We start from the raw sequence: 22,794 nt of genomic DNA on the forward strand, positions 1-22,794 counted from the left end.
GTGCATTAGAAATCTGGGTATGGGACAGCCTGGGTGGCTCAATGGTTTAGCGCCACCTTCCGCCCAGGACCTGATCCTGGAGACTCAGGATCGAGTCCCACGTCGGGCTCCCTGCATGGAGCCTGCTTCTCCCTCTGTCTGTGTCTCTGCCTCTCTCTGTGTGTGTCTCTTACAAATAAATAAATAAAATCTTAAAAAAAAAAAGAAATCTGGATATGTTACTTTACATAGTTCCTGCCCACAAGTAGCTCATTCTAGCAAGAGACAGATGAATATAGAATGTGAGAAGTGCTGTCATAACAGATGGGAGAGCAATTAATTTGGCTTAGACTTAAAATGGGTTTTAGATAGAAGGAGCACATTAGGGAGAGAGGGCATTCCTGACTGAGCAAACAATGTAAAGGCAGTTACAGGGGACACAATGCACTGTGGGTTTAAAGAGCAGAATAACACTATGACTGGGCAGGAAAATAAGAGTGAATAAAGGGTACTGGAAATAAGGATAAGTCCAAGTTGTGAAAGCAGTCACTGATTCTTAGAGATGGGGGACTTTTTTTTTTTTAACTCCAATTAATAAATGTCTGGGGACATTTAAGTTGTTTAATTTAAACTTCTGATTTATTAGATGTTAAGCACTGATTTAAAAATTAGAGATTAAGCACTGATGTTTACAAAAAGCAAAACTCAGTTGCTAACAATAAACTGGCAACCCAACCCTCCCAATGTTAAGAACAGAAAATAACATGGGAAATAGAGAATGCTCAGATCAGATTTAAAGTCAGAGAAACTTCCTCATATAGATTAAATACTAAGCTGTTGTGATCTATTGACTTAATGGTTAAACTAGGTTTATAAAACAAGAACTGACAATACATGCTAAATTGCCCTGGCAAAGACAAACCTCAGAACATTAGAGTGGTAGTTCCCTAAATGTTCATGTCAGTAACAACCTGAGGTCATGTATCTTTGTATTAGTTTCTCTTAATTAGTATGGTTCCAATACTGCAAAATGCTTATCAGTCACATGAAGGCATTTCAGTACTCCAGCACCTTAACAGGAACATGAAACATTTCTTCCTAATCAGTTTACTTTCAAACAAAGGGCCACATACAGGTTAAAGTTCTCCTGTCTTCTCCCTTTGAAGGATTAACCCTTTTTCCAGCCGAAGTTCATTAAAAATTCTTTATTTAGTATATTCTCTCATCCAGAGAATAAACTTTATAAACATAAGTTATTTTAGAATATTGTAGCAGTTTTTTGATAGGTAATTCGATTAGTAGAATTATAAAAAGGGAAAAGGATTACCAGAAATACATTAATTCTAACAAAGCTTCAGGAAAATCTTGATTATTAAAACCCTTTGTATCTTACAAGTTTTGCATATATAGTTTTAGCTCTTCAGAGCCCTCTACTAATAAGGCACATGCAATAGTAAAAAGTTTGCTACTGCAGCCTTGGGGAACATCTCTTAGTGTTGTGTTGGTGCTTCTCTGACAGAATATACTTTTAATTGAGACAGTCACATACTTATATACATTATAAATTCCAAGTATAAACACTGCAATTAAATGATGAACTGAAATAAAATCATAAATCCTCATATAGTAGCCTCTCACAAATTATTTAAATTTCATAAAAATATGAAATGTTAACACAAGTGGAATGGCAACTGACTTTATGAAAGCTCATACACTGAAACTAAACATGAAATTTCGAGCCTGTGATATGGAGTGATTCTGTTACCAAGGAGCATCCCCTCATTGTATAAATAGCTACTGCTTTTCTTCAAGCCAGACTTAGGATGGTTTTGATGATCAACATTGTCCTTTACCCTATCCATGACTCAAAATGGAGGACTCTTACTATCTCTTGATTTTTTTTTAGCTTACTTAAGATGAGCCCTGAAAAGGAAAAAGATCACTAAAATGATTATCTTCAGAAGTATCATCTCCTTACTGCAGATAATCCTTGACAACAGGAGCCTCTGATTCAGCCAGATTGCAACAGATTCCATGTTGGTATCCTGTAAGGTTTCCATGTTCCTGGAGAACATCATGCAAACTTCTTCTTAGTGGCCGTGAACCTCTCCATGTACTAAAAATCATGAAAGAAGAATATGTGGTATTTTGGCACAAGCAAATATTAGCCTATTTTTTAATTAGGATTTTGTGATTTTTTTTCATTTAGGTTTTTATTGGGTAAGGTCTTTTTCATTTCCTACAAAATTGACCTAACTGCAAATTTAAAGCATATAGTTTAGGGTTTTTTTCCCCCTTGTATTTTAATAGGACACCCATCAAAAGACAAAGATGCTTTACAATAAGCTATCTGGAGAAAAAGTTATCTTGGCACAATACCATTTGGCTAATTCTTAGACTCCACCTCCAAAATGGGGAACAAATCTGTTGACATAAACAGGATTATGCATATGTCCTATAGCTATCAATGTTCATGTAGGTTATTTCACTGTTGTCACTTCTGGAACAGTGATGAAGTACACTAACTAATACATACCTTATCATATCCTTCCAGTTCTCGAAGTTTCTTTATTTCAAAAAGGTTGCCTTCCACAGCAAGCAGACAGATCTGGGAATCACTGAGGATACTCTGTGGAAGCATGCTGAGCTCAAGACAATTCTCTTCCAAGCGAAGAACTTTAAGGCGAGGACAGCAAGATATCTTTACTGAGATCTGAGATATCTATTGAATGACAACAAAAAAGAATCATAGGAAAAAGCAAAAGTGCGATTAAGATTTTTTTTTTTTTTACTAAATTAAAACAAAAACTTGACCATTTGTCCTAGTTCTTTCTTTTACCGCCTCCATTTTCTCACTACCTACTCATTCCCAAAGGCTGTGTTATCTGGCTTCTGTTATTCCTCCTCCACTGTTTGGAAAAAGATGCTGTTTGAAGGTCACCAGTGGCTTTTTAGAAACAAAAGTGTTCTAATAAAAGCACTATTACAGAAAATTTGAGAATCACATAAGTTTAAAGAAAAAAGTTACCTCTGATCTGCCACCGTGAACATTTTGGTGCATTTACTGCCAATCTTTTATGTGTACGTTGATACCATTATACTGCCAAAGTCAAAGATTCACTGTCCTCATTCCTTACTGGATTTGACTACCATCTCCCACTTCTTTCTGCTTCTCCTGACCTTCCCCCGCACCCTGCCTTGTGCTCTCCCTCTCTCACTCACCTCCCTTAAAATCTTTTTAAAAAAATCGAACTTAAATGAATTTGAACAGCAATGTATGGCTATTGTATTAGACTATGCAAATACAAATCCATAGGCGCTAAAAAATTAAAGGTCACCTAGTCTCACTGTTTTATGTTTAATCATTTAAGCCTTATGTCTAGATGATTTCTCCAGTCGGATACATATTAAGCAAGGAGTTTCCAAAGTAATGGAAACAAATTTCAAATATTTCAATTAAAGCTGTCCAACAATGAAACAGGCTATTGCCAGAAAGCCTGTCACTTAAAAATTTTCAGTAAAAGCAGGACACACTTGACAAAGATGTCAAAAAAGGGACAATAAATTATTCTGTCCAACTCCAAGAACTTAGGAGTTAAAGCCTCTTTTCCACTCTGACATAGCTCCTTGCTAGATGACTAGAGGCATATTTGAGGAGGATCTGAATTCTTCAAGATTTGTGAGACAGTTTAACTTTTGAAATTATCTCACCCAATTATCCATCCCACTCTCCTAAAAAAAACCTACATAATACACACACCCAGTATCTCAACTAATAGCCCTTTGAGCTTGGAAATTAGTCCAGCCCATAGAATGTACTGCTCATCTAGCCTCTGATACCCAGCTCCATGGTTATGGTTTAGAAAAGTATTATACAGGAGACTAAACCCAGGTGATGCAGGGGAAAAAAAATCCCTTAAACTCTAGACCTGGTTCTGGTTGAGATTGAGTTCGATGACCTGCAGCTCCCCCACTGTGTCAGGTATGCTCCGAATCTGATTCTTGGAGAGATCCACCACATCCAGGTGTCTTAGGCTACAGAGTTGTGGTGGTAGTGCTTGCAGCTGGTTCCCAGAGAGGCTCAGGGTCTTGAGGGCTGCCAGCTGCCCAAAGGTAGACGGTAGCTCTCTCAAGTGATTGTTGTTTAAGCTTAGCATCTCTAGTTTTTTCAGATTGCATAACTCCTCGGGAAGAACAGCTGGCAAAGAAAAATAAAAACCTGAATCTGATACAGCTGAGAAACACCTTTAAGTTTAGAAAAACTACATGGCTACATGATAAGCCTCCTATCAATACATATAAAATTCTCACATGTGCCATTTATAAGTATTGCATTTTACCAACATAGTCTTCAGGAAATGTGGGTGCTGTCAAAATACAGGAAAGCACTTATGTATATATTGGGCTCCTTTTGTAAAAGGACCTTGGCAGAATCCGACAGCAATTTTGTGGGATTTGTTAGGCCCTCCCCTTCCCATTCCATCTCCTTTCTAAGTTCGCTGGCTGTGCACTACATCCCAAAGATGGTCTTCACTTTCAAGTCCAAATTAAACCAGTACCAATCATACCACCAGAGGAAGCGTGTAGATGTAATTACAAGATAGCTTCAAGGACTCTGACATCCTCCTGCATCTTGAGCTCTCAAAAGTTTCTCTCTTTTTTTTTAGATTTTATTTATTTATTCATGAGAGACACACAGAGAGAGAGACAGAGACAGAGAGACAGAGAGGCAGAGGAAGAAGCAGGCTCCATGCAGGGAGCCCAATGCGGGACTCGATCCCTGATCTCCAGGATCACGCCCTGGGCTGAAGGCCGCGCTAAACCGCTGAACCACCCAGGCTGCCCTCAAAACAGTTTCATAACAAAAACAAGCTTGTAAGAGAAAACCACCCTTCTTAACAGCTGATCACTAGCAAAAGCTTCCCAAGTGCAAAAGCCATACTGAGTTTGTTGTTGTTCAAGGAGAGGCTCTTCAGCAGAGTGAACTTCCCTATAATCACAGGCGGTAGGCTCTCGATCTTGTTGTTGGACAAGTCGATGGTCCTTAGATTGCTGGTCAGCTTCTGCAACTCGGGGGGGAACTGGAGAAAGGGGTTCAGAGTGCGGAGAATTCCTCACCGATTAACTTCACCACCCCGCCGTCCCTCTCCCTTTGATTTCCCTGGTCGGTCCCCTCCCGGTCTCACCTCGGTCAGCCCACGGTCCTTCAGCTGAAAGACACCAGTTTTCTGCGCGGTTTCCACATGAGCGCGGAGGGCACTGTTTCCCATCCTAGGGCCGCGGCTCAGGTCCCTGCGGGAGGGAAGCGCAGCTGTCACCGCTCAGCCAGGCATCCGGCCACCCCCTCCGCCTCTCGGCTGGGTCTCGTGCCCAAGCTGTCACCTCCTGCCGACTCCTAGATCTTGGGGGCCAACTAAAAGCGGCAAAGAAGAAAGGGGAGAACAGCCCGACCACCAGGCCCAGCAGCTTTGGCAGGTGTTCCGAGGCTGGACGCCGCTGGAGCCTACGAACGATCAGGGAGCTCCGGACTCATCTTCTACCCCTCAGCTCACAGCCGGCTTAGCTAGAGAAGACCCACGGCCCGCGCTCCCCCGGGATGCGCTCCCCGGGCTTCCGCCCGGGAAGAAACGCCCTGTGACGTCATCTATCGGCGCGGCGCGTCCGCCTGGCGTTCCACTCACTCTCGGCGCCCGCCCGGGACTTGGGTCCCAGCCATGGCCGCTGCGCACCCCTGGGACCCCGCGTGCGAGCCAAGTGCTGCCGGGCTCCTGCTGAGCCACTTCGTAGCGTCGGGGATGGTCACTCAGGTGCGTGGGCGGCGATGGCGTCATTAAGGGGGTGCCGACGGTGGCGACAGAAGATCGCTGTGAGGTGGTGGTGCCGGGCAGCGGGCGGGTGTGCGAGGGTGCTGGGTGGAGGCTGTGCTGTGGTAGAGGCCGATGGAGCCTCTTCCAGGCAACAGTAGTGACGGTTCTGCCGTGGTTGCGCGAAAGCGGGTTCGAGTAGAGAGAGGATTTTTTTTTTTTAAGATTTATTTATTTATCATGAGAGACACATAGAGAGAGGCAGAGACACAGGCAGAGGGAGAAGCAGGCTCCCTGCAGGGACCCCGATGTGGAACTCGATCCCAGGACTCCAGGATCACGCCCTGGGCTGAAGGCGGCGCTAAACCGCGGAGCCACCTGGGCTGCCGGAGAGAGGATGTTTTGAGTGTCTGCGAGCGAGTTATCCGGTCAGTTCGTGAGAGATCATAAAGATCCATCTTCCTCCCGCTTTTTCGCACCCGATGATACCGCCTCTATATTGTAATGGGTGCTGGGGTTGGGAAATAGGGGTAAGTAATTAAAACACAAACATTCTCAAACAAGCCTGTTTGTGTGAGGTACTGAAGCGTATTTGGGGCGGGAGACGCTGGGTACATGAGAGGGTCAGGAAAAGCACGTGATGTTAATAGGCAAAAAAATGAATGGAAAAAAAAAATGGCAAAGACCCGAAAGACCTTGGAACGTGAATGGAGGAGGGGAGTATTAGAAGAGAAGAGGAAGATTAGCCCAAGCGGTGGTAGTTTTAGGTTCCACAAGAAGAACATGCTCATATGCCAAAGGAAACGAGCCAGTGGATGGGAGAAATTAAATATGTGAGGCAATAATAGAATCCAGGTGGCCGAAGTGACAAGGGAATGGGAAAAGTGAGGTAAGGGAAAGAAATTTTGAGATAACGAGCAAGTTGAGGATTTTCGCTGAAAGAAGCTGGAAAGTAGGAAGGTAAAATCATCTGCAGAGATTAACAGTATGAACATGATGGAAGATTTATGGAAAATACACAACTTTGTATACCTAGAAGAGTCATTAGAGTCTTGTACCTTACACTTTTTTTTTTTAAGGTTTATTATTAGAAAGAGGGGAGGAGGGGCAGAAGGAAAGAATTTCAAACAAACTCCTCTCTTAGCTAAGTAGGAAATGGGACACCCTGCTACAGCCCTGAGATTAGGACCTGAGCTGAGATCAAGAGTGGCTTAACCCGAGGACTCACCCACGTGCCCTTACCTTACAGTATTTTTAAGATAAACGAAAAGGGCCCTTAGGTGGCTCAGGTGGTTAAGCCTCTCACTCTTGATTTCTGCTCAGGTCCTGATCTCAGGGTCCTGGGATGGAGCCCTACCTGTGGCTCCATGCTGAGTGGGGAGACTACTTTAGGATTCTCTCTCCTCTCCCTCTGCCCCTCCTCCTCCATGCTTGCTTGCTGTCGCTTGCTCTCTCTCTCTAAAATAAATAAATAAATAAATCTAGAAGAAGAAGAAGAAGAAAGGAGGAGGAGGAACAACAACTAAGGTCTAAGGAGACCCAAGAAATTTAGGCAAGGTCACTTAACTAGTGAAATAGATCACAGAGCGCTCCCTGCTCTTAACTTCTCTGCTATACTGCCTCCCTTTTAATGTTCCTCAGCTAGAATTCAGTATGAAGTGGAAAGAATGAAAAAGAAGAAAGGATGTCCACAGACACAAGTTTATCTGTATATATTATGTACACATGGTGTTATCAGGATTTTTATATTACACATAAAGTCCTGGATTTCAGCTTCTTGTGCCTAGCAACAGAATGAACAGAAATGCCTCAAGCAGATTCCCTTTTTCAGGATCCTTTCATTTTCAGTGTCCCTTTACCCTACTGGCATATAAAGCATATAATATAAAATGGCAATGATCAACAGTAAAGACTTTTCTGTATTCCCCAATCCTTGCCCTTTTTTTTTTTTTTTAAGTAAGATATAGAGCTAAGTCACTGTCCTCAAATAGTTAGAATTTCTATTAGAGAAATTTGACAACTCTCCTTTTCCTTTCTCCTTTTGGCTCTCCCTTGAATACTCTTCTTTTTCCATTGGTTTCCCTTGCATATTGTTGGCTAAGCTCCATTACCCTGCTGTTGAGCCCAGAAGTTCACTAGTTTGCATGTGTGCAGTTAAGATTAGTGTATACACAGGGCGGGATGAAGAGATACCAGAGAATGAGTAAATTACAGTGAGAAATGGGAGATGTTTTACTTTCATTTACCTTATACCTAAGAGAAAGCAGAAAGAAGAGTAAAGGTTATGCTGATATGATGGAAATGCAGTAAATTAGATTTGTCCTCATTTAAGCCATGATACATATTTATGGAATGAAGTTGAACTAATACTTTACTCCTTCAACCCTCAGTTTTGCTGTATTTTGTCTTATATTCCTCATTGAATGGCATGTCTATCTGTCCAGTCACTGGAGCTAGGATCCTTGGAGTTAATATTGACTGACTTTATCCCTGGTATCCCATATCAACCAAGATTTTTCAGTTTCATCTCTCCAGGGAATCACATCTCTGTCTTCCTTTCCTTTTTAACTGCTACTGACCTAGTCCACGTTCTCATCTTCTCACCTGGAATGCTATAGTAACTGCTTGTCTAAATATTCAACCTTCAGTCCCATCTCTCACCTAGCTTTTTTGGTTTTTAGTGGTAGGTCTTTTTGTGGTAAAATACTCCTAATATAAAATTTACCATTTTAACATCAGTGTATAATTCAGTGGCATGAAGTATAGTCACAATGTTGTGAATCTATTTTCAAAACTTTTTTTTATCAACCTGATGGAAACCCCATACCCATTAAGTAGTCACTCTATTCCTTACTGCCCCCCCAGCCTCATAAGTTCTATTTTCCATATTATCCTTTTTAAATTTCTAAAATATGTATTATATATGAACATGTTACCTCGTCACCAGAAAACTTTGAATTACTCTCATTTTCTGCATTATAATTGTTTGTCATAGTTATCAAGATCTTTCATGATTAAGTAGGAAACTACATTCTCAGATTCATCTTCCCTTTCTTTTCACATATATATCAATACTAGAATATCTTTTCCTTCCCATCCATCCTGAATCTTCAATTGCCTAACTTAATAAATGCTAATAAAATGTGTTATCATTGGTCAGCAAATTTTTACTATTAAGGGCCAGAGAATAAGTATCTGAGGCTTTTAGGTCCATATAATTGCATCTGGTGTATAGTGTGAAAGAAGCCAGAGATAATAAGTAAATAAATGGGTGCAGTTGAGTTTATTCTGAATCCTGAAATTTGAATTTCATATAATTTTCATGTGTCACAAAATACTATTTTTCTTTTAATTTTTTTCTTCCCAGCATTTAAAAAATATAAAAACCATTCTTAGCTTATGGCCTATACAAAAACAGGCAGTGAGTGGGGTGCATTTAGTTCCTGGACTATCATTTTCTAACCCTTTTCCTATAAGATATGTAAAGATCTAAATATGCTAATATTCTTGAAAAGAACAAAAGAGCGACGCCTGGGTGGCTCAGCGGTTGGGCGGCTGCCTTCGGCTCAAGTCATGATCCCGGGGATTCGGGATGGAGTCCCCGCATCAGGCTCCTGTGAAGAGCCTGCTTCTCCCGCTGCCTGTGTCTGTGCCTCTCTCTCTCTGTGTCTCTCATGAATAAATAAATCTTAAAAAAAAAAAAAAAAAGAAGAAGAAGAAAAGAATACAGAGAAAATTACGGATGGACTCGGGATGAACAATATTCTTATTCTGAAGCAACCTGCAATTTAAGGAGGCAATATATGCAAGCAATATTTTGCATGAAATGAAAGGATAAAAAGGAGGATATAAGCTTTTTAGAAGAAGAATTCCACCTGGACAGAAGATTCCTTTAAGAGAGTGAGAATGTGGGGCACCTGTGTGGCTCAGTGGTTGAGTGTCTGCCTTTGGCTCCGATCGTGATCCCAGGGGTCCTGGGATCAAGTCCCACATCAGGCTCCCTGCATGGAGCCTGCTTCTCCCTCTGCCTGTGTCTCTGCCTCTTTCTCTCTGTCTCTAATGAATAAATAAAATCTTTTTTTAAAAAAAAGTGAGAATGTGAAAAGAGGCAGCCAATAAAGATCATTTAATGAATCAGATAAATGATTCCATGGTGGGAAACTATTTGATTTTAGCCCTCAGAAAGTCAGAGACTAGGTCTTGGTGATTTGTATAGAGGTGATTCTCCACCAATCTAAGCCTCAGCCTTCTTAACCTTACCAGCCTTCTCTGGTAAGCTGTCACTAATGTAAATATATTGTGCATAGTGCTTTAGGAAATAGAACACAGTGATTAAGTGTTTTTTGTTTTTCTTATTTTTTAAATATTTGGCCAAAGGACTTGTGATAGTGAATATTTAGTTTTTTGTTTGTTTTTTGTTTTGTTTTTTGTTTTGTTTTTTTTAAGATTTATTTATTTGAGAGGGAGGGAAAAAGAGAGAGTATCTATGGGTGCACAGAGGGGATGGGCGGAGGGGAGTAAAAGGAAGAGGGTAAGCATACCAGGCCAACTCCTCACTGAGCATGGAGCCCAAAGTGGTGCTCAGTCTCATGACCCCAAGATCATGACCTGAGCTGAAACGGAGAATCAGATGCTTAACCCACTGAGCTACTCAGGCGCCCAGATGGTATTTTGCAAACAGGAAATATACATTGCTACTGTTACACTCTGTACTTCTTTTTCCCCGGGGGCAGTGTTGGACATAATAAATCCTCATGTTTTAAGTCTGTGGGTTTGCTATTCCAGTGCACATAGAAACTTTTTGTGACTTACGACTGCTTTCTCTGTTCACTTACCAATAGGAGATGTTAAATATATCTAAGAAATCAGCACCTTACTTTGTGAACTTCTCCAGACTACAGCAGATCTCAAATATTCAAGCTGAAATCTACCAGGTAAATTATGTTGGACTTTTTACTTTCTAGTACAGGGAAAAAAAATCTTGATTCCAATAGCAGTTCTTTTGCACTTAGAACATTGTCTAGCACATAGCCAGATAAGTGTTTACTTATAAGTGATAGTAGGAGTTAGTAGTAGCAGTAGCAGCAATAGGGCTTGAACACCAAAATGAAAATCTTCAGTAAATCCCCTGGGCTATCATAACAAATCTTTCTCCCTCCCCACAAATATTCCTGGGTTAAAGACTATGCCTTTTTTACTAAAGTATAAGCCTTCAGGCACCATTCTACATGAGCTAAATGTTATTTTTCTTATTAATGTAGAAAAACTTGGAAATTGAACTTTTAAAACTAGAAAAAGATACAGCAGATGTTGTTCATCCTTTCTTTTTGGGTAAGTAGTTTGATGAAATAGTAATCATTGGAATTTCAACTTTTTCTTGAATAACCTTATATAAGCACCAGGCAATAAAATTATGATATACCGTAATTTTTCCAGGTATTTCCCCAAAGCTAATGAAGTCTTCTATTCCGTGCTCAAATAGAAGTCTTATTCATTTGACTAGTACAAATAGCATAAAATGTAACCAAGGTAGGAGCTCCTCAAATTCAGGAAAGCTTGAAAGACCAAGAAGGGCTGAGAAACTTTCCAGATTAAAGGAGACTAAAGGGACTCAATAGCCAAAGCATAGTATGGTCATGGACTGAATACTTGATTAGAAATTTCTTTTGCTATAAGGTACATTATTGAATTAATTGGTGATGTGTCTATATGGACTGTATTAAATATTGGTAGTATTGTACCAATTTTAAATTTTATGAATTTGATACTTGTAATATAGTTACATAAGAGAATTTTCCCATTTATGGAAATACATGCTCAGGTTTTAGGGGTAAGAATTTCATGTTATGTACAACTTAAGTGGATCAGCAAAAATACATGTACTGAGTATGTGGAGAAAGAAGAAATAAAAATGTAGCTAAATGTTAATAGTTGGTGAGTTTAGGTGAAATGTATATGGGAATATAATGAAACTTTTCTGTAAGTTTGACATTTTTTTCAAAATAAAATTTAAAAGTGGCAATTGGCAGCCAGTAACTGAATTCTGGGCAAAATATTAAAATGATCAGAAATAGTTTGTAAGACAAATGCTTATTTTTTTTTTTTTAATTTATTTATGATAGGCACACAGAGAGAGAGAGAGAGAGGCAGAGACATAGGCAGAGGGAGAAGCAGGCTCCATGCACCAGGAGCCCGACGTGGAACTCGATCCTGGGTCTCCAGGATTACACCCTGGGCCAAAGGCAGGGGCTAAACCGCTGCACCACCCAGCGTTCCCCAAATGCTTATTTTTTAATGTCCATGTAGAATGTTAGAGGCAGATAGATTTTATGTGAAGAATATGGCTCTGGCTTATAAAAACTGAACTAGGAGTAGAGTTGAATAATGCAAAGAATTTACTTTTTTTTTAATTGGAGTTTTTGTTGCCTGGTGCTTATATAAGGTTATCCATAACACCCCGTGCTCATCCCGCCAAGTGCCCCCCCTCAGTGCGCATCACCCAGTCATCCTAACCCCCTGCCCACCTCCCCTTCCACTACCCCTTGTTCATTTCCCAGAGTTAGGTGTCTCTCATGTTTTGTCACCCTCACTTATATTTTTACTCATTTTCTCTCCTTTCCCTTTATTCCCTTTCACTAATTTTTATATTCCCCAAATGAATGAGACCATATAATGTTTGTCCTTTTCCGATTGACTTATTTCGCTCAGCATAATACCCTCCAGGTCCATCCACGTCAAAGCAAATGGTGGGTATTTGTCGTTTCTAATGGCTGAGTAATATTCCATTGTATACATAGACCACATCTTCTTTATCCATTCATCTTTCGATGGACACCGAGGCTCCTTCCACAGTTTGGCTATTGTGGACATTGCTGCTATAAATATTGGGGTGCAGGTGTCCCGGCGTTTCACAGTGCAAAGAATTTAGCACTGGATTTTGTTGTCAGCAGGCAAACTAAGAAAATTGTTGAAAGTAAACTGGTTTGATATTAAAGATAGCAAAGGGCAGATACTTAGGAGAGAAATATATTAATTTTTGACATTGGTAACATCAAAGCAAAAAGAAATTATTAGTGATTTTAAAACTTGTCATATTGTTGGGATGTGTGGGTGGCTCAGTGGGTGAGCATCTGCCTTTGGCTCAAGTCATAATCCCAGGGTCCTGGGATTGAGTCCCACATCTGGCTCCCTGCAGGGAGCCTGCTTCTCCCTATGCCTATGTCTCTGCCTCTCTCTGTGTCTCTCGTGAATAAATAAATAAATGAAATATTTTTAAAAAATAAAAATAAAACTTGTCATATTGCTAACTATAATTCCTGTTTCTGGTTTGTATAGCTCAGAAGTGTCATACTCTGCAAAGCATGAATAATCATTTGGAGGCAGTGTTAAAAGAGAAGAGGTCCCTCAGGCAAAGACTGTTGAAAACCACTTGCGAGGAAAACTTGCCTATTGAAGCTGTTTATCACAGGTTAAATTAAAAAGTAGAAGTTAATGATTACGCATGTTTCCTAAGGGTATTTTTTGTTTAGACTGATAGTTATTTCATAGCATAATTCATTAAACAATATATTAGTGATTATGTCTGTTAACAGTACTATTAATGCTGATACATAAAACCAGAAAGAAAATCTTTTACTTTTAAAGAGTTAAGCTGTGGTGAAGAGAAAGGCATTCCTTTTGCCAACTGTGTTTTGGGAATGATGTAATGACTTCAGTGAAAGAAATTAGATCAATAATGTATAGTAAGATGGGTAAAAATTATTTTATTACATACAGACCATTTTTTATGAAGTAAACTTACTGTTCTGTTAATGTTGCCTATATGTAAAAATTCTCTTAGGGAGTTTAAGTAGGGAGAGGTGAAAACAATGCCAGCTAAAGGGGGAAAAAGACTGAGTCCTAGACTTATTTGTGCTTTTTGTAGGCTTCAAAACCTTAGGCAAATGGTTCGTGTAGGTAAATAGTTTTTGTAGGCTTCAAAACCTTAGGTAAATGGTTAGCCTTAGTTTCCCAATCCATAGAATGGGCATACTCTGTTGCTCTTTTCCTTGTATGAGTATTGCAAGTATAATAATGAACAGTAAAGAAGCAAACATCTAGGGATCTGATTGCTAACCTTCTCCACCAATGCCTCACTAGCTGACCCTGAGCAAATCAGTACCTTTCTTAAGTGTCAGATATTTTATCTTTTAGTAAAAGAATAAATATAAAAATCTCATTCTTGTGGATATATTCAGTTATCTGTTCAGTACAGTAAAATACCATTAATGTATATATTATACATTATATATCAGAAGAACTGAGTAATGATATTAAAGCATTTTGCAAATACGAAGGTTCAAAGTGGTTTTGGCTATAGGCAGTTTCAGTCAAGTACATTTATCCTTACTGTCTTCACCCTTCGAGAATGAGTAGATTGAAATGTAATGAGATTTAATCTGGGAAAATTACTTATAGGATAAAATTATTAACATTAAGTTTTGTCTAATATTAGGTTGGGTACCAGATATTATTAGTGTTATCGCTCTTTTTCTTTTTGGATGACAAGTTAATTTCTGCCTAAAGTGAAGGAAAATGACGTTTTTATCAGTGGTATTTCCATGAATTCAGAAAGGTTATTATTGGCTCACTGGGTTGATTGTAATTCTCTTTTCTTATACTAAAAGTCCAAATTAAAAATAAAAAAGAACACAAAATAACTTAAAAAAATAGTTGACTTTTTTCTCCCTCTTTCAGATACATGGTACATTTACTGGAATTGGCAGTAACTTTCATCGAAAGATTAGAAAACCATCTTGAAACAATCAGAAATATCCCTCATTTAGATGAAAATCTAAGGAAAATGGTGAGTATTAACAATTTAAGTATCGCAACTACTTCACATTACATTGGCTCTATTTAGTTCCTTTATACTAGAATCTCAACTGTGTGAGCTCTTTGTTTAAATTTTTTTTTTTTTTTTTCTTTTTAAAAGAGGGAGAAGTGAGGAAGAGGCAGAGGAAGAAAGAAAGAGAATCTTGGGTAGGCTCTATGCCCAGTGCAGAGCCTGACTGCAGGGCTTGATCTCACAACCCTGAGATCATGACCTGAGCCAAAATCAAGAGTGACTTAACCAACTGAGCCACCCAGGCACCCCTTTGTTTAACTTTTTGATGGCTAATATTCTGAATAAATTATTTCTTAAAATTAAGATGGATTTTGTTAGAGCTTTTTTAGAAGTCATTTTACATTGTTTTATTCTAATATTTAATAAATAAATCTTCTTTTTTATATTGTGCAAGGGGCAATGCTATAGGTATCAGGAGAGAGAAACAAATATGACCAATCCCTGCTCTCAAATTCTCAAGGTTTAGTGAGAGAGCTGTAAGATACTCTCTATCTTGGCTTAGTTGGTTGAGCACCTGCCTTCAGCTCAGGTAATGATCCTAGAGTACCAAGAATGAGTCCTGGGAATTGAGCCCCTCTTTTGGCTCTGCACTCAGTGGGGAGCCTCCTTCTCCCTCTCCTTCAGCCCTTCCCCACTCATTCTCTCTCTCTCACTCTCTCTCTCTCAAATTAAATACAATCTTAAAAAAAGAAGAAGAAGAAAATTAGCACTGGCAGTTTGGGGGAAGAGTGGTACTTCCCCTTTGTTTTTTTTAAATTTTTATTTATTTATGATAGTCACACACAGAGAGAGAGAGAGAGAGAGGCAGAGACACAGGCAGAGGGAGAAGCAGGTTCCATGCACCGGGAGCCCGACGTGGGATTCAATCCCGGGTCTTCAGGATCGCGCCCTGGGCCAAAGGCAAGCGCCAAACCGCTGCGCCACCCAGGGATCCCCAGGTACTTCCCCTTTGGCTGATACTTAAAGATATTGAAAGGGAGATTAAATCAGAGTTAGTTTATGGAATGCCTTGAAAAGCAGACCAGGAAGCAGACTTTACTCTCCAAGTATTGGGGAACATTCAACAGTTCAAATGGATTTTTGGTTTGATTTTTATTTTAGAGCAGGGTAAAGAGGATGACTTACACTGTAATGGAGAAAATATTGGATAGAGTAGACCGAGTCAGGGGCTCCCTGGATGGCTCAGCGGTTTAGCGCCTGCCTTTGGTCAAGGGTGTGATCCTGGAGTCCCGGGATCGAGTCCACGTGGGGCTCCCTGCATGGAGCCCGCTTCTCCCTGTGTCTCTGCCCCCTTCTCATAAATAAAATCTTAAAAAAAAAAAAAAAAAAAAGGAGATTAAGTCACTCAAAGTATGGACAGACTGCTCAGCATCACCTGGAAGCTTGTTAGAAATGCAGAATTGCAGACTTAATTCACCTTAGACCTTCAGAATCCGAATCTGTAGTTTAACAATTTCCTCAGGTGATTCCTACACACATTAAGGTTTGATAAGCTGTAGGCTAGAGAACTAGGCAAATGAAGCAAAGGCAGAGAAACTTAGAAAATAAATACAAGCATTCAGATACAAGATTTAAAGCATAGGAAAACAAAAGATTATGTAGATTTTTATTTGGGATGGCAAATTTCTAGAATATGTCTACTTTTTGGACAAGGGACACACCCATGATCATGAAGTATCTAGCCTTGGTGACTTGAAGGTGAGTAGGATCGAAATCAAAAAAGCTAATGACTTTGTTTTCTGACATGCCTTGCACAGATAGTAAATCTTCTGTCATTGTTGAATTGCAACTGAATTGAGTTTGAGATACTGAAAGTACATTCAGTTAGAGATTTTCAATAGACAAATATGGGACTGAATTTTAGGAAAGAAGTAGTTTTACAATATATGTGTCATCTGCTTTGAGGTGATAATTGAAGACAAAGGGAGGTGAACTTATAAAGAAAAAGCGTGTACTATAATAAGTGGGGAGAACACAATTTTAAGATGCCTTTGTATTAAGGGGCTAGAAAAGGTTGGGTGTGAACTTTTGGTATCATAACCATTTATGATATAATAATGATGTATTAATGACAGACGTAATTTCTCCTGTTTTCTCCTTCTTTCAAATACTACAGAGCATGGCTTTAGCAAAAATGGATATGTTGGTGACTGAGACAGAAGAATTGGCAGAGAATATACTCAAGTGGCGAGAACAGCAAAAGGAAATTTCCTCTTGTATTCCCAAAATACTAGCAGAAGAAAATTATCTTCATAAACATGATGTTATAATGCCTTCTTTACCTTTTACTTCTAAAGTTCATGTCCAAACCATTAATTCCAAGTGATCATCAACTGTTTATTTTTGCCTAATTATATGTAGTCATTGAAGTCTATTTCTAGCCAATTGTAATATGGGCATTTATAGGCTCTGCTGCTAGCATTACTGAAAGAGCTCTCTTTATATTGAAATACTAAGATTCCAAGTTCATTAAGACCAAATTGAATTTTCTTTTGTTTTTTTCATGTATTTTCATTCTACTTTTCAGTAAAACTCTTGAAGATCAAATATGACAGTATCTCAGAGAGGAGACTCTTATGTCATCTTTTTTTTTTTTTTTTTTTTTTTGTCTTTTTAAATGCTTGTTTCTGAATTAAAAGAGTCTCCTTGGAAATGAAAGTATGTTGAGTTTCGCTGTGAGACAGTTGCTAAGTATATACGAAAGAACAAATGTAGTAGGCCTGGCTGCTGTCCTTTGAAAGGCCTGCTTACAAAGTTGGCTCTTGTCTGGCTTCTTGGAATTTAGATTTCATCAGGGCTCCTTCCACTATCACTGGTGATTAGAGTTGTTCATAGTGACTCAAGTGTTTCTGCAGTGTGGTTCTAGTCTCCCATTCCTTCTGGGAGTCTATAATTTTGATGTATATTAGACAGAAGGTACCTGTGTGGCTAGCCCATGATCATAACCCTGGGCACTGCGTTTCTAATGAGCTTTCATGAAAGACGTTTGACACATTACACCTTAGTTACTGTGGGAATTAAGCATATCCTGTGTGAGACTCCACTAGCAGAGGGCTCTGGAAGCTTGTGTCTGGTTTCACCTGGGCTTTGCCTCGTGTACCTTTTCCCTTTGCTGTTTTACTGTGTATGCTTTTGTTAATATCATGCCCCTGGATACAGTGATACGCTGAACCCTGTGAATTCTCCAACCATCAAACCTGGGGGGAGGGAATATTCAAAACCCTGAGACGTGGGGGGGAGGGGGTAAAAAAAAAATAAAAAGACACTGAGACATGAAGAAATTTCTGAGGGTGTTCATGGGCAGGCTTATGAGCAGGCAAAGAAGAAAGGTAGAATAAAGAACAGAAAAAGCCATATTATAGTAAAACTTTAAGTGGTTTGCCTTACAAAATGCTCAGATATTTTACCTGAGACTATTGTACATATAAAAGAGAGCTGTATATTGGGGCGCCTGAACAGCCCAGTCAGTTAAGTGTCCCAACTCTTGATTTCATTTTAGCCCATGATCTCAGGGTCTTGGGATCAAGCTCTGGGTCAGGTCTCACTCTCAGCAGGGAGTCCATTTGAGATTCTCTTCCTCTGATCCTCCACCTGTGCTTTCATGCACTCTCAAATAATTTTTTTTTTTTTTTTACGTGGTGTAACACTAAGCCTTACTTAGGGTGTATTCATTTGTATGAATACTATAACTACCTCTGGGTTATTTTTCAGACTTGGTATTTTCTTTTGCTTTTAAAAAATAGAAGCATCAGTATTTTTATGCTTTTGCATTCTCTGTCAGCAAGGTTCTCTGATCCTTTTCATCGTACTCCTTAACACAAGAAGACCTCAACACAGTGACTGAGTAAAGTAGTTCTTCATAAGGAAGCGGGATCATTATTGAAAAACTGCCAGAACAATCAGGGATCATATTTTGAAGCCTACTTTGTGACTTTGTAAATGGGATATAGAAGAGTGGTTGTAACATCTTGAACATTGCCTAAGATTGTCTAGTCATTTGAACAAAGTTTTAGTTGTATTTCATTAGAGGTTTGTTCAAGCCCAGCCTTGGTTTCAAACATCTTACTCTTTTTTTTCTTCATGTAATTTCATATATTTTTGTGTGTGTATATATATTTATATTTATATATATACTATGTCACAAAAATTGATAATGCCTGGCTTTATCTTTTTATCTAGTATGTCTTTCTCAAAATTAAAAAAAAATAATAAACCTGTAATTTGTAACTAAAATTTTGTGGCCCTTGTCTGAATCCTATGTGATAGATGCTCTATGTAGTGTCTGCAGTTCAAGTATAGTTGCATAGGCCTATAGGTTACCTGACTCAAAAGCTTGAGGTAAGTTAAGACTGAGGCCTACTTTGGGTTATTGGCTGGGTTGATTGAGCATTCCAACTTGATTTCAGCTCAGGTTGTGATCTCGATGTTATGGGATTTATTCCTGTATCAGGCTCTGCACTCAAGAGGGGAGTCTGCTTCTCTCCCTCTCTGACCCTCCAACACCCATCCTCTCTCTCAAATAAATCTTTTTTTTTTTTTTTTTTTTTTTTTTTACCTTTTTTTACCAGTGATTCAAATAAATCTTTAAAATAAGAAAGGTCTACCTTAAAGAAAAATTTGGGCAGCCCCAGTGGCTCAGCAGTTTAGCACTGCCTTCAGCCTAGGGCCTGATCGTGGACACCCGGGATCAAGTCCAGCATCTGGCTCCCTGCATGAAGCCTGCTTCTTCCTCTGCCTATGTGTCTGCCTCGCTCTCTCTGTGTATCTCTCATTAATAAATAAAAAAATCTTTGAAAAAAAATTTAGTAGTATGGTAGTGTATCATTACACAGGTTTTAGGGATACTAAAGAATGCTCTGTACTGTCTAGGTGGGAGAGGTCATCAAGAAAATGTGACTACCAGTTAATCTGTGAGCTGGACCCCAGCAGTTAGAAGCTCCTCATCCCCTCCCCTATCCCTGGAATGTTGGGGATATTAGCTGCCCAAAGGACCTAGCCTTGAGATAGCAATGTACTGAGACCTTCTGTATGGTATACATGACAACCCAGTTAAGGCCTCTAAGTATAAACTTCTAAGATTTGGCAGATAGACTTGGGGATCTACAAGACACTTGGAGATCTACTTGTCTTGTAGATCCCAAGACAACCCTCATAATGTAAGCTCCCTTGCTTATTAAATCTGCCATCTACCAACTTGGAGGAGCCAGCCTCTCTTCAGTCTCATTCTGCCCAATAAATACGGGGGCCAATTTTAAGTTGCACCTGGAAAACAAACTTGTGAATCAACAGAGGTACATGAGATTTGTAAATTCATAACCAACATAATGATGCCACTCTGGGGTGTCTGGGTGACAGTCGATTAAGTATCCAGCCCAGTTTTGGCTTAGATTGTGACCTCAGGGTTATGAGACTAAGCCTCACATCAGGCTCTGTGCTGGGCATGGAGCCTGCTTAAGATTCTCTTCCACTCCCTCTGCTACTATCTCCTGCCTCCTAAGAAAAAAAAAAAAAGTCACTGAAGAATATTTTGGAGGAATTGAGATGCCGCCTGGTTTTTCTAGCATTTCCCTTATTTTACCCCTTCCTCCGATCTATGACTATATGTTCTAACTTTTAAAATATGTTTTAATTTCCTTTTTCTACCTGGAAACATTGCCTACTTCATGAATTCTTGGGATGATTGAATAAAATAATAGATGAAAAACAATCTATTAGTACATAATAATAATAATCTATAGTACATAATAATAAGTGAAAGTCCTTGCTGTTTAACCAAAGTAGGGTAGATGACTTTGGTAACTCTGATTTCCCTCTCCAGGCTATTCTTATTAAATACCTCAGACACTAAATTAAACAAGAACTGGATATGGAACTTTGATCAAGGTTCTGGATTGAACTACCAACTACTGAAAATACAGAGGTTAGAAAAATACTTGAATATCACCACAGAGATCAATTTGCAAATATCTAGTCTGTGGGAAATCTACAGGGAAATGACCTGTTTTTATTTTTGTTTTTAAATAAATTCATGCCAGGGAGAGAAAAGAACAAGGAAGCTACTAAATAAAAGTTTAAAAGACATCAACCCAATTTATTTGGATTCTGATTTAAACAGATTGTTAAAAAAAACAAACACAACCCTCAGAACAAGAATCACATATTTTACCAACTGGACCAGCCAGGTGCCCCTCTTAGCAACCTTCAAGTATACAATGCAGTATTGTTAGCTATAGTCACTATACAGTAGGTCCCTATAACTTGTATCTGGAAGTTTGTACCCCTTGACTAACATTCTCATTTTCCCCACCCCAGCCCCAGAACCGCCAATTTAGTCTGCTTTTATGAGTTTTGTTTTTTAAGATTTCACATATAAGTGACATCATACAGGATTTATTTTTCTCTACCTTATTTCACTTGGTATAATACCATCCATGTTGTCACAAATGGCAGATTTCCTTTCTTTTAATGTCTGATTAATATTCCATTACACACGCCACATTTTCTTTATACATCTTTGATGTACAGGTAAATTGTTTCCATGTTTTGGTTAATTGTGAATAATGCTGCAATGAACAGGGTAATGAAGATAAATTTTCTAGACAGTGATTTCATTTCCTTTGGATTCGTACCTAAAAGGGGGATTGCTGGATCATAAGGTTATTACCTTATTATTTTTAATTGATTACTATTTATTTTTAATTCTTTGGAGAACCAATGTACTGTTTTCCCTAATACTGATTCTTTTCACTGCAAGGCACAGTGAGTAGAGAAGCCGTTCATAAGACTAGGGTCCCAGGTGAATGGTAAACCTCCTGTCCCAATCCTCTAGGGAAAAATACTTTCAAATAGATGAGAAAGGGGAGGCTGGAAAGGTAAACTACTGAAACATGCCCGACATATTAAAGGCACCACCATGAATCTAGTACTACCACTGAAGTACTAAAATAGCCTCCTGACTGGTTCCTCTTGGGCTTTCAATTTTCCCCTTTCCTCAACTTAGTCTCAAAATGGCAGCCAGAGTGATCCTTTAAAGATATAAATCACATAATTTTGTATTTTCCTTAAAACTTTCCAAGTTTTCTGATTAATTTAGAATAAAATCCAAAGACTTTTTTTTTAAAAAAAGATTTTATTTATTTATTCATGAGAGACACAGAGAGAGGCAGAGACATAGGGCAGAGGGAGAAGTAGGCGCTAGCTGGGAGCCCCATGTGGGACTCGATCACCTGGATCCACGGACCTCAGAATGTCGCCCTCAGCTGAAGGCAAACGCTCAACCACTGAGACACTCAGATGCTCCTTCTTTTTCTAATATTCCATTGTGTCCAAGAGCAGGGTCCTTACATTGGTCTGTTCCCTGTGTCTGGAATGTCCTTCCAGATGACCACAGGATTCTTTCTTTCACATCCTTCAGATTTTTCTTCTGTCATTTTCTCAGCAAAGACTAACCAGGCCATATTTAAAATTTCAACACCCTCTCTACTCACTTTCTATGCTCTCTCCTACTTTATTTTTTTCTTCTTAGCTTATCTGATATACATATCACTCAAATTATTTTGCTTATTCTAAATTTCTCTCACCAAGTGCCATGCGGTCAGGGCTTTGCTTGTTTTCTTCACTGCTTATGTCCCTCCTGCTTAGAACAAAGCCTGTCGTAATAGGTGCTTACCTAGAAAATATTTATTAAATAAATGAATACTTGCACAACTCCCTCCCTCAGTTTCTTCAAATCTAGTCAAGTGTCACCTTATCGGTGAGGCCTTTCCTGAAGATCCTATGTAAAAAAAACACCTTTCCCTCGACATACCCCAAAACCATTACTGTATCTTACCCTTCTTAAAAAAAAAAAAAAAATTGCAGTCAGCACACTCAACAAATTATTTATATTGTCGCTTTCCCCTTCCCTATAGATTCCAACGTCCATGAAGACTGGGACTGTATCCTCCGGAACCTTAAAACGGCACTTGACTCTTGGTAGGTACTCAAGTTATTTCTGACTGACCGCAGCCTCCCCACTATCACGAACACTGCCAGAGCGGCCATGAAGTTCCATCACAATCGAGAGAAATTTGGAGCGCTCCAAACTTCTCCACACTCCAAGTGCCTCTTTGCCGGCAGCTGCAA

General features: G+C 39.2%; 2 protein-coding genes across 6 annotated transcripts; one reads left to right on the plus strand and one right to left on the minus strand.

The window, feature by feature from the left end:
* Positions 1-596: 596 nt before the first annotated feature.
* On the minus strand, positions 597-5,684 carry LRRC57 (leucine rich repeat containing 57). 2 transcript variants are annotated; one of them, XM_038580176.1, is made up of 6 exons: positions 5,661-5,684; positions 5,166-5,271; positions 4,922-5,060; positions 3,909-4,177; positions 2,516-2,701; positions 597-2,095 (listed from the first exon to the last, which is right to left on the minus strand). In XM_038580176.1, the coding sequence occupies exons 2-6, from the start codon at positions 5,247-5,249 to the stop codon at positions 2,054-2,056; spliced, it is 720 nt and encodes a 239-aa protein (XP_038436104.1). In that variant the 5' UTR covers positions 5,250-5,271; positions 5,661-5,684; the 3' UTR covers positions 597-2,053. The 2 variants fall into 2 exon arrangements, with proteins under 2 accessions (XP_038436104.1, XP_038436105.1); XM_038580177.1 differs by lacking the exon at positions 5,661-5,684 and adding an exon at positions 5,362-5,638.
* HAUS2 (HAUS augmin like complex subunit 2) lies at positions 5,627-17,968 on the plus strand. 4 transcript variants are annotated; one of them, XM_038580178.1, is made up of 6 exons: positions 5,627-5,786; positions 10,625-10,717; positions 11,045-11,114; positions 13,119-13,251; positions 14,520-14,628; positions 15,447-15,852. In XM_038580178.1, exons 1-6 carry the CDS (start codon positions 5,694-5,696, stop codon positions 15,681-15,683), a joined length of 735 nt encoding a protein of 244 aa, XP_038436106.1. In that variant the 5' UTR covers positions 5,627-5,693; the 3' UTR covers positions 15,684-15,852. The 4 variants fall into 4 exon arrangements, with proteins under 4 accessions (XP_038436106.1, XP_038436107.1, XP_038436108.1 ...); XM_038580179.1 differs by lacking the exon at positions 15,447-15,852 and adding an exon at positions 16,787-17,968 and having other exon boundaries at positions 5,629-5,786; XM_038580180.1 differs by lacking the exon at positions 5,627-5,786 and adding an exon at positions 5,876-6,313 and having other exon boundaries at positions 15,447-15,896.
* The last annotated feature ends 4,826 nt before the right edge of the window (positions 17,969-22,794 follow it).

Source organism: Canis lupus, chromosome 30, assembly GCF_011100685.1.
Source record: "Canis lupus familiaris isolate Mischka breed German Shepherd chromosome 30, alternate assembly UU_Cfam_GSD_1.0, whole genome shotgun sequence".
NCBI classification, from domain to species: Eukaryota; Metazoa; Chordata; class Mammalia; order Carnivora; family Canidae; genus Canis; species Canis lupus.

What these genes read in the sequence shown, in the direction of transcription:
- LRRC57 (XM_038580176.1), bottom strand. Translation starts at nt 5,249, where the DNA reads ATGGGAAACAGTGCCCTCCGCGCTCATGTGGAAACCGCGCAGAAAACT. An exon ending in TCAATCTCAACCAGAACCAG is followed by an intron (nt 2,702 to 3,908) that starts GTCTAGAGTTTA and finishes GTCATTCAATAG; the next exon opens with ATATCTCAGATCTCAGTAAA. An exon ending in AACTGGAAGGATATGATAAG is followed by an intron (nt 2,096 to 2,515) that starts GTATGTATTAGT and finishes CATGATTTTTAG; the next exon opens with TACATGGAGAGGTTCACGGC.
- HAUS2 (XM_038580178.1), top strand. Translation starts at nt 5,694, where the DNA reads ATGGCCGCTGCGCACCCCTGGGACCCCGCGTGCGAGCCAAGTGCTGCC. An exon ending in ATTGAAGCTGTTTATCACAG is followed by an intron (nt 13,252 to 14,519) that starts GTTAAATTAAAA and finishes TCCCTCTTTCAG; the next exon opens with ATACATGGTACATTTACTGG. An exon ending in ATGAAAATCTAAGGAAAATG is followed by an intron (nt 14,629 to 15,446) that starts GTGAGTATTAAC and finishes TATTTATGATAG; the next exon opens with TCACACACAGAGAGAGAGAG.